General features: G+C 44.1%; 1 protein-coding gene across 1 annotated transcript in view; it reads left to right on the forward strand.

Annotated features, from left to right (window-relative positions):
- The first annotated feature begins 1,037 nt into the window (after window positions 1-1,037).
- LOC106609095 (laminin subunit beta-1) overlaps window positions 1,038-11,157 on the forward strand; it is a 30,066-nt gene continuing 19,946 nt past the window's right edge. Inside the window, exons 1-4 of the mRNA XM_045721919.1 lie at window positions 1,038-1,216; window positions 1,926-2,098; window positions 4,934-5,072; window positions 10,641-10,714. Coding sequence (XP_045577875.1) covers window positions 1,186-1,216; window positions 1,926-2,098; window positions 4,934-5,072; window positions 10,641-10,714 — 417 coding nt within the window. The 5' untranslated portion in view covers window positions 1,038-1,185. The remainder of the gene's footprint in view (window positions 1,217-1,925; window positions 2,099-4,933; window positions 5,073-10,640; window positions 10,715-11,157) is intronic.

Below are 11,157 nucleotides of genomic sequence, written 5' to 3' on the forward strand. Positions count from 1 at the left end.
ATTTTGTCACATGCGCCGAATACGTCAGGTGTAGAACTTACAGTGAAATGCTTACTTACAAGCCCTTAACCAACAATGCAGTTTTAAGAAAATGCCTAAAAAAAGTAAGAGATAAGAATAACAAATCATTAAAGAGCAGCAGTAAATAACAATAGCGAGGCTATATTCAGGGGGTACCGGTACAGAGTCAATGTGCGGGGGCACCGGTGTCGAGGTAATTGAGGTAATATGTACATGTAGGTAGAGTTATTAAAGTGACTATGCATAGATAATAACAGAGTAGCAGCAGTGTAGAAGAGGAGGGGGGGGGGGGGGGCAATGCAAATAGTCTGGGTAGCCATTTGATTAGCTGTTCAGGAGTCTTAAGGCTTGGGGGTAGAAGCTGTTTAGAAGCCTCTTGGACCTAGACTTGGCGCTCAAGTAGCAGAGAGAACAGTCTATGACTAGGGTGGCTGGAGTCTTTGACCATTTTTAGGGCCTTCCTCTGGCCCCGGTGATGTACTGGGCCGTACGCACTACCCTCTGTAGTGACTTGCGGTCGGAGGCCGAGCAGTTTCCATACCAGGCAGTGATGCAACCCGTCAGGATGCTCTCGATGGTGCTGCTGTAAAACCTTTTGAGGATCTGAGGACCCATGCAAAATATTTTCAGTCTCTTGAGGGGGAATAGGTTTAGTCGTGCCCTCTTCACGACTGTCTTGGTGTGCTTGGACCATGTTAGCTTGTTGGTGATGTGGACACCAAGGAACTTGAAGCTCTCAACCTGCTCCACTACAGCCCCGTACTCCTTTTCCTGTAGTCCACAATCATCTCCTTTGTATATGTTCTTAATGATCTCAGTAGCCTGAGCATACTAACCACAACTTTGATTTGACACACCTAGATCAGTCTATTGACTTTATAAGTAATTTACTTATTTGATGTACTTAATGACATTCCTGGCTAAATGTGGTGCGCCAAGTGGGCGCGCTTATCTTCGTTAGCACGCTGCGCTGCATAGCCTGCCAGGAGGGTTGAGACTCGGGAGCGCGTGGGATGCACAGTTGGGAGCTCGCCACGACATACTAGAACAGAGTTACAGAGACCACTCGCTCACACACACACAGAGAGACACTCACGTACACAACTGCTTCAGGACTTGCTGACAACAACCCGAGGGATAATTATCAATGTTTCATGCTCGAAAATGTTGATATTGCACATCGCATCACTTTTGAGTAAGTATTGTTTTTACATGGGACTGTTTCGTTTTATAGAGTGGATGTCCTACTGCGCAGGTAGCTAGCTAAAGTATTTTCTATTCCTTTGAGGAGTTGCCTATGCCCAAGTAGTGTCTTAAGAGGAAAAGTAAAACGTGAAGAGTTCCAATAGAGGAGTTTAATTCCAGTGTAACTTTTCACTCTCACTTATCCAGGACCATGGGGACATTTAATGAGGAACATCTGTAAGCCGTTATTTAAACATCTGAAATGTGTTCAACAGTTAATACATGTCAGATGTCTCAGTCCACTAAGCTTGTTTTGGGCTCATTATTTTCAACTAGCTATCGTTTACAGAAGCTATTTTGTACAGTAAATAACCGTCGATGTTGTTCTCGAACATAGCAGCCTGTTTTCATAAACAGTCACCCCACAGGGATCGATAGGAAAGCGAATCCATGTGATTTCAGTTAAATTAACCGAAGAGAAGCATATCTTGTGACCGTTATGTTTTTATACCCAGTGATGAAATAGACTAAAGGGAAACTGTGATAGCAATGCAGAGACACGTCTCTTACGTCTAAAATAGAAACATTTGTACAGATGTTTAACTGTGGGATAGTTGAGTTGTATAGCATAATAGTTGCATGGGGAGTTATACTCCCGACATGTTTTGCTCGCCCGTGTGGCATCATCAGCTACTCTCACCGCTGTTTCTGTCGCTCAGCCCTCGGGTGGCGCACCTTTGCCCAGATGCCGGAGTTTGGGGATGTGTGCACTGAGGGGAGCTGCTACCCCGCCACCGGGGACCTTCTGATCGGCCGCGCGCACAAGCTCACCGCCTCCTCCACCTGCGGCATTGAGAAGCCTGAGCGCTTTTGCATCGTTGGTCACTTGGAGGTAAGACACCTCACACCTGGGGCACAGATACTGTAGTTGCACTACACTAAGACAGGGCCGGCAGTGGGCATAAGCAGCCGCTAGGGACTGACATAAGCGGTTGCTTTCAACTGTTGAGAGTTTGAATAGTAGAATACACAAGGTGCAACTTCGAAATGTGGTTGTGCATCAGCAGTTTTCCTTATTGACTTAAGACATTTCATTTTTCATTTTTAATTCATTTGTAAAAATGTATAAAAACATAATTCCACTTTGAAATTATTGGGCACTGTGTGTAGGCCAGTGACACAAAATCTAAATGTAATCCAAATAAAATAAAAACATTATACTTTTATCACGGTTCCCCCCAAATCATGGGCGAATTACTGACCATGCATGAAGGGCCGTGCCGAGTGGCCCTGAACTTCCCCCATTGATTATGATATCTCACTGATATCATATTAACATGGCAAAATGTGTAGAATTTCTAGAAATTCGTTTTAAAACTGCTAAAATGTCTTCAATCCATGGCAAAGTGGGTAGAATTTCAGGAAATTAGCTGTAAAACTGCATATTTTTCTCCACCCCATGGCAAAATTAGTAGAATGGCATGACATTTGTTATAAAATGGCAAAATATTCTCTCTGCCCCCATGGGTAGGCCGTCATTGTAAATAAGAATTTGTTATTAACCGAATTGCCTAAAACATTTTCTCTATGCCCCATAGCAAAATGTGTACTGCAGGAAATTTACTTGATTAAAAATTATATTTTTTCTCTTAGCCGTCAAGAGGGGAGGCCATTAAAATGTTTTGCCCGCTTAGGGCTTAGGGACCCCAAAAGGCTTTGCACCTAGAAGTAACACATGAGGCACAGATGGGTATTATACCCACCCTGGAGGTAAGTCCCAGGCGGTTCAGATAGGGGAATTACACCTCCTGTAGGCAATGGGATACAATATGACCATTACATTTGCAGCTAATAGGGCTGGGCCACATATGATCTATACACTCACTGGTCCTCTGTAGTTCAGTTGGTAGAGCATGGCACTTGCAACGCAAAGATGGTTGGTTTGATTCCCTGGATGGGACCACCCATAAGTAAAACATGTGCACGCATGACTGTAAGTCGCTTTGGATAAAAGCGTCTGCTAAATGATGATTATTATTATATTACACCTGACCAGCAGGTATATTATATAACACTTCATTGTGTTTCCAAAAATGGTGTTGTAACGTAATGGTGTAGTACATTACAGTGTAATATTTGAGTGTACGAAAGAGACTCTATGGTATTGTGCTGCGTGGGAGTCTTGGCATTTCCCTCCACAATAAGCATTGTGTGCCACACAATCACCGCCCTGTGTGATTGTCATGGGGGGTGAGAAGGGGAGAGTTCATGATCGGGGGTACTCCGTTATTCCAGAATCCCCTCGGGGGTGAACGCCTACAGAATGTGTCCATGTGAAGGGGGTGTTATCTACCAATGGGCTGTGGGACGATTAACGGAACATTGGAACATTCTAGGATGAGTCATTGTAATGAGGAGGAGAACGGGGGATGAGGAGAAGAGCCTGAGGGTCTAGTGCAAAGAATTCTGGGAGCAGACTTTGCCTAACGGGGAGTGGAAGCTGGACCACTTAGCAGTTACATGTGGTCACATTTCAACACAGTTAAAACTTGTGTGTGCAGATATATTGGAAAGCAACTGCTTGGATGAAATTAGAAAGTTGTGAAAGTCACACTCACACACTTGTTAGGAAGATACAGTGCAGAGTAGGGTGTGTGTGTGTGTGTGTGTGTGTGTGTGTGTGTGTGTGTGTGTGTGTGTGTGTGTGTGTGTGTGTGTGTGTGTGTGTGTGTGTGTGTGTGGAAGAAAATACAAAATCTGTGTGTGTAGGCCAAACCATCTGGAGAGCAGACAAACCTTCTGCTGCTAAGGGGGGCAGTGAGCCTAGAGAGTAGAATAAACTATTATCTTCACTACAGGATATACACACCACACACACACACACACACACACACACACACACACACACACACACACACACACAGTCTTGTACAGCTAACCTTGTAGGAACACACAATTCAAAATCCTATTTTCCCTAACACATACTCTTACCCTAACCTTTTTTTAAATTTATTTAACCTTTATTTAACTAGGAAAGTTAGTCAAGGACAAATTCTTATTTACAATGACGGCCTACCCCAGCCAAACCCTAACCCGGACGACGTTGGGCCAATTGTGCGCCGCCCTATGAGACTCCCAATCATGGCCGGTTGTGATACAGCCTGGAATCTAACCAGGGTCTGTAGTGACGCCTCCAGCACTGAGATGCAGTGCCTTAGACCGCTGCGCCACTCGGGAGCCCAAAACCTTAACCCTAACCTTAACCCTAACCCTAACCTTAACCCAAAAACCTAACCTTAGCTCTAAACCTAGCTCCAACCCTAAAATTAACCCTAGCTCCTAACCCTAACTCTTAACATAATTCTAACCCTTACACTAATTCTAACCTTACCCTAAACCACCTATGCATAGCATTTTACCTCAAGGGGACTAACAACATTTTCCCACAAGAATAGCTAATCATGTACACACACACACACACACACACACACACACACACACACACACACACACACACACACACACACACACACACACACACACACACACACACACACACACACACACACACACACACACACACACACACACACTATAGGGCCCCATTCCTACCCATATTCACCCATACTGTTTGTGTGTGATGACAGACTGAGTGGTAGCTCTATAATTAGGTGAATGATCATGTTTTTCACAGTACTGAGACACTCTCTCCTCCCTCTCTCTGTAGGAGGAGAAGAAGTGTTTTGTGTGTGACTCCAGGGAGAAGTATGATGAGAGGATGAACCACACCACCAGCCACAGCATCGAAAACTTGGTCACCACCTTCGCCCCCAACCGCCTCAAGACCTGGTGGCAGTCTGAGAATGGTGAGAATATGTGTGTGTGTGTAGGGGTGGGTGTTTGTGCTCATGTTTTTGGTTTTACTAGTAAAATAAGGAACATTCAGACAAGTGGGGACATTTCGCCAGTCCCCACAAGGAAAAAGGCTATTTTAGTCTTAGGGTTTAGGTTTAGGGTTAGTGTTACAATTATGGTTACAGTGTGGACATCACATGTTGAACGCGGAATGAGGGCGGAATGAGGAAGAGCTCGGTTTGTTGTTTTGAAAGTCTCTGAAAAACAATTCTATTGAAAAAGTTTGGTTACTAGCTAGCTTTTGAATTTGGATCCCGCCACGCGGTTAGCCTCGGTTGCTGGTACCACTATATCTGTCCAGGGATCCTGCCAACCAAAAGTTTGAAGAGCTGCTTGGCGTAGCAAGGTTTCTGGCTGGGACTGTGGATTGTCCCGGGCTTGTGGCTGTCTAAATCCCTGCTGTTTGTTGCTGTTTAAATCTGCCCTGTGACCTGCCCTGCCTGGAACTGCGTGGAGTACCAGCGTTAGCCTACATTGCTACCAGGGCGTCCAAAGCCAAAGGTGGAAGTAATGGAGAGGACAGTGTTTCTCTATCACAGGTCAAGGATCTTTTAAATGAACAAAAAGGATTTTACAAGACGTTGTTACAACAACAGGAAAATAGCTTCAACAGCTTTGTTCAGATACTGATGGACTCGACTAACGAAAGAATTGATGATCTGACGGGGGGAGGTTCAGAACTGTAAGAACAGTTTGCAGTTCTCCCAGTGAGATGTGTATGTCCTGAAAGAGACTTGCAGTAAGATGACAACAAACTGTAAGTCCTCTCGAGATGACATCAACATGAATCCTTATTAGCAATGACTGGGAAAACAGATCCAGGGGGACAATCCAGGAGGAATACCATCGTTGTGGATGGCATACCAGAGTCTTCACATGAGAACTGGGCCGAGTCTGAGGAGAAAGTATGGAAAATGATCACTGAAAAGTTGCCGATGGATCATACGAAGATTGAGGTGGAGCGCGCTCACAGGTCTGGAAAACATGTAACCAGCCCAGGTCACAGACCCAGGCCGATAGTGGTCAGGCTCCTGAGGTTTGAGGACAAGATGGCTGTTCTGGAGAGAGCCAAGAACTTGAGAGGAATCAACATCTTCCTCAAAGAGGACTTCTCTGAAGCTGTGCGCCAGAGGCAGGAAAAGAACTGATCCCAGCTGTGAAAGCTGCCAGAGCGCATAGGAACATCTGCTACAACAGGCTCATTGTCCACCCTCCCTCCCTAAAGCTTGGGAGAAATGAGAGAGCCAAGCCTCAGGGCCAGTAGCTTCAGCCCAACATCACACACACGCATATACAGTATATCTTTTTTTCTCAGATAAGCTATCAAGGAAATGGCTAAGAATAGCCCATATTAATATACACCGAGTTTACAAAACATTAGGTTGCACCACGTTTGCCCTCAGAACAGCCTTAATTTGTCAGGGCATGGACTCTACAAGGTGTGGAAAGCGTTCCACAGGGATGCTGGCCCATTTTGACTCCAATGATTCCCACAGTTGTGTCAAGTTGGCTGGATGTCCTTTGGGTGGGGGACCATTCTTGACACACGGGAAACTGTTGAGCTTGAAAAACCCAGCAGCGCTGCAGTTCTTGACACATTCAAACCGGTGCGCCTGTCTTGCCCACTCACCCTCTGAATGGCACACATACACAATCCGTGTCTCAATTGTTTCAAGGCTTTAAAATCCTTCTTTAACATGTCTCCTCCCCTCCATCTACACTGATTGAAGTGGATTTAACAAGTGACATCAATAAGGGATCATAGCCTTCACTTGGATTCACTCAGTAACTTGCTAACATCGGATAACATTCATATACTGGCCATCTCTGAAACTCACTTAGCTAATTCCTTAGATGATACAGCAGTGGCAATATATGCATATACTTTAACTACGGAAAAGACGTGCATGCCTATGGGGGAGGTGTTGCTGTATACTTTATGTTCAGAGCCATATTCCGGTAAAGCTTAGAGAAGATCTCATGTCAAATGTTGTTGAAATGTTGTGGTTGCATGTTCACCTGCCTCATCTAAAGCCTCTTCTTTTGGGGCGCTGCTATAGGCCACGAAGTGCTAAGAGTCAGTATTTGGATAATATGTGTGCAATGCTTTATAATTGTTGGGAGGGGTCTATTTTCTGAGTGACCAGAACATTGACTGGTTAGCAACTAGCTGTCCGCTCAAGAGGAAGCTTCTAACTGTGACTAATGCCTGTAATATGACCCAGGTTATCGCTCAACCAAATAGAGTGCATACCAATAGTGTTGGATATGTGACATCCAAAGCAATATCTGTTTCCATTGGCTGTAGTGACCATAACATTGTGGCAATAACAAGGAAAGCCAAAGTTTGGGCCTAAAGTAATTCATAAAAGATCATACAAAATTGTTGACATACTGTAAATTGAGAAATGTTGTGACTAAACTTAACAAAAAGAATAAGAAATGATATCACCGTAAAACACAATGGAAAAAGACTTTGGAGTACCTTAAATGATATCATGGGCAGAAAACCCAATACATCTCCATCGTTCATTGAAGTTGATGGGTCATTTATAACGAAACCTTTTGATATTGGCAATCATTTCAATTACTATTTCACTAGTAAAGTGGAAAAACTCAGAAGTGAAATGACAACATTGAGTTAGTGTGGGAGAGGTGGGAAAACCTATTGTTATCCATCAATAATGATAAGCCACCAGGTATAGGCAAACCTAGACGGGAAACTATTGAGAATGGTAGCAGACTATGGGTGCGTTCGTAAATTCACTCTGGCTATCTACTCCGATTTCAGAGCAGAGTGCAGAATAACTGATAAATTTACAAACGCTCAACACCCGTTGAATATGGCCGGTGTCAGTAAACATCTGCAAAAAAGCTTAGTTAAATTGTTGCCAGTAGCAAAGTTACAGTCACCAACACTCTTGATAGCATGAAAACAGCCTAACCAACTCTGCTAGGGCAAGTAAAATGGTCAGAGTGGGGTGTTCTCTCATTTGTGTTTGGAAGTAGCTAGCAAGCTAGCCAGCGTTAGCCAATTAGCTTAGGCGCTTGACTGCCGTTGTGAGGTCAGAACACTCGGATCAACCCTACTCCTCGGCCAGAGCGTCCAGTATGTTCTCTGAACGCTCCGAGAGCGAAACGCTCTGAACTTCCTAACGGACAATCTGACAACACTCTGAATTTACAAACACCCAAAACGCACTGTGTGCTTTGGCGCTCCAGATTGAATTTACAAACACACCCTATATTGCCACCCCTATTTGCTATATCTTTAACCAAAGACTAAAGGGAGTGTGTGTGTCCACAGGCGTGGAAGGAAGCTAAAGTAATTCCACTGCCTAAAAATAGTAAAGGCACCTTTGCTGGCTCTAACAGACGCCCAATCAGTTTGCTGCCTGTTCTTAGTAAAGTGATGGAGAGGATTGTGTTTGACCAAATACAATGCTATTTTCCAGCATGCATATAGAGAAGGGCACCCAACTTGTACATCCCTGACTCAGATGACAGATGATTGGTTCAAATAAATTGATAATAAGATGATAGTTGGAACTGTGTTGTTAGATTTCAGTGCAGCCTTTGATGTTATTGATCATAAAAAGTTATTGAAAAAACACCACCTGCCCATACACATGGTTGGAGAATTATTTATCCAATAGAACCCAGAGAGTGTTCTTCGATAGAATCTTCTCTCGCATCAGATATGTACAGTGCAGTGTCCCTCAGGGCAGAACCTTGGGCCGTTACTCTTCTCTATTTTAACAAAGGATTTGCCACAGGTCTTACACAAAGCTAGAATGACTAAGTATATGGATGATTCCACACTTTACATGTCAGCACCCAAAGCCAGTGAGCTCACTGAAATTCTAAATAAGGAGTTACAGTCAGTATCAGAATGGGTGATTAATAATAAACAGGTCTTAAATACATCTAAAACTAAAAGCATTGTATTTGGTTCAACACATTCTCTAAGACCTAAACCTCAACTGGAGTTGTACATAAAGGGTATGGCTGTAGAGGCAAGTTCAGGAAGCTAAACTCCTAGGTATACCTTTGGATGGTCAATTACAGTATCACGGGTCAAGTCATATTGACAAATTTGTTGTGAAGATGGGGAGGAGTATATCTGTTATAAAAAGATGTTTTGCATTTTTGACACAAATCAACTGTACTAGTTGTTTAGGCTCTGGTCTTGTTCCAAAGAAAGACCTAACAAAGCTGCAGCTGGCTCAAAACTTTTTCAGTTATATTGTTTCTATTATTTCTTTGTTGTATTGTTTGTATATCGGTGTATTTTACATTTGTGTTATTGTCCTTGTGTATCAGTGTTTTGTTACTTGTTAAGTTTTTTGTGGAACCCAGGAAGAGTAACTGCTGCTTCTGCAAAAGCTAATAGGAATTGAAATAAACAAATAGGGTTAGGGTTAGGTTAAGGGTTAGGTTTATGGTTATGGAAAATAGGATTTTGAGTAGGAATCAATTGTTAGGTCCCCACAAGGATAGTAATACAAACATGTGTGCTCGTGTGTGTGTGTCATGGTGAAGTCCAGCTGTGAGAGAGTGTGGTCAGTGTGCGCTAAATGTGTTCTCATGGGAACAAGGGGGTGGTACGGTGAGTAGAGCAGATCACAGAGCAACACAGCTCAGCCAATCAGAGCAGGCTTCAGGGCAGAGGATATACAGGTATGCTCACGTGAACAGGTGTTAGAAACAGCTGTAAATCAACACTGCCGACACGACATGACTGCATTGTTCCCTGTAATACACACATGCACATACACTCCCTCGCACACATACTTGCAGCTGGACAACATAATAAGAGACTGAGGTATTCTTGTCTGAGAGCATGGGAACTGGACTGGCTTTCACACACACACACGCACGCACGCACGCAGGCACACACAAACACACAGTCCTAACACTAACACAGACTCACATAGCCCATGCACGCACGAACACACACACGCAGTGGGTTTGTTTATTCATTGCTGAGTCTTCTGACAGATGGGGAGGATAAAGTGTCCATTGTTGTTCAGTCATGGAAGGGGCCACAGCCAGATGCCCAGATGGTCCGGGAATACCAGGAAGGACGAAACATGGAAAAGCAGGGGTTGGAATTTCCTTATCCCGGTGCATTAGTCCCTATGAGATCCCACTACGCACATGTTACCACGGCAACGGATCAATTCGTCACATGGGTGTGGCAGAAAGACCAATTGACATGGTCAAATTGACACGGCCAATCAGCCCATCTCCTGTGTGTGTGTGTGTGTGTGTGTGTGTGTGTGTGTGTGTGTGTGTGTGTGTGTGTGTGTGTGTGTGTGTGTGTGTGTGTGTGTGTGTGTGTGTGTGTGTGTGTGTGTGTGTGTGTGTGTGTGTGTGTTAGCAGAGATTTTGGCAGACTCACTAGTGTGTTTTTATGGGTCTGTAACTCCTACCTCCTGACTTAAAGCAGGATTTGTCTGTCATGGGATGTCTTTCTCAGTGTGTGTGTGTTGTGTGTTTGTTTCCCTGTGCTGCAGGTGTGGAGAATGTGACCATTCAACTGAACCTGGAAGCTGAGTTCCACTTCACACATCTCATCATGACCTTTAAGGTGGCCACACACACACACACACACACACACACACACACACACACACACACACACACACACACACACACACACACACACACACACACACACACACACACACACACACACACACACACACAGCTGTGTTTAAGGTATGTGGAAAATCGCCCTAGTCTCTTGAGATGGATGGGAGAGAGGGCCCTTGTAAAACACTATACTCTGTGCTGCTGGCATCAGTGTATTGAGTCTATCCAGCTTCCTTTAGAGCCCTCCATGTATCTCTGTTTCCATCTCTGATCTGGTCTGGGAGAGTCCAGACCAGATCAGAGATGGAAACAGAGATACATCTCTCATTCATTCTTGTTCTCATTCGCTCTTTTTCTTTCTTTCTGTGTTATAATATTAGGACCCAGAGTTATCCCTGGTCAGGTCACGTGGTCAAGAAACTAGTCCTTTATATTTGT

Source organism: Salmo salar, chromosome ssa07 (genome assembly GCF_905237065.1).
Source record: "Salmo salar chromosome ssa07, Ssal_v3.1, whole genome shotgun sequence".
Classification (NCBI taxonomy): domain Eukaryota; kingdom Metazoa; phylum Chordata; class Actinopteri; order Salmoniformes; family Salmonidae; genus Salmo; species Salmo salar.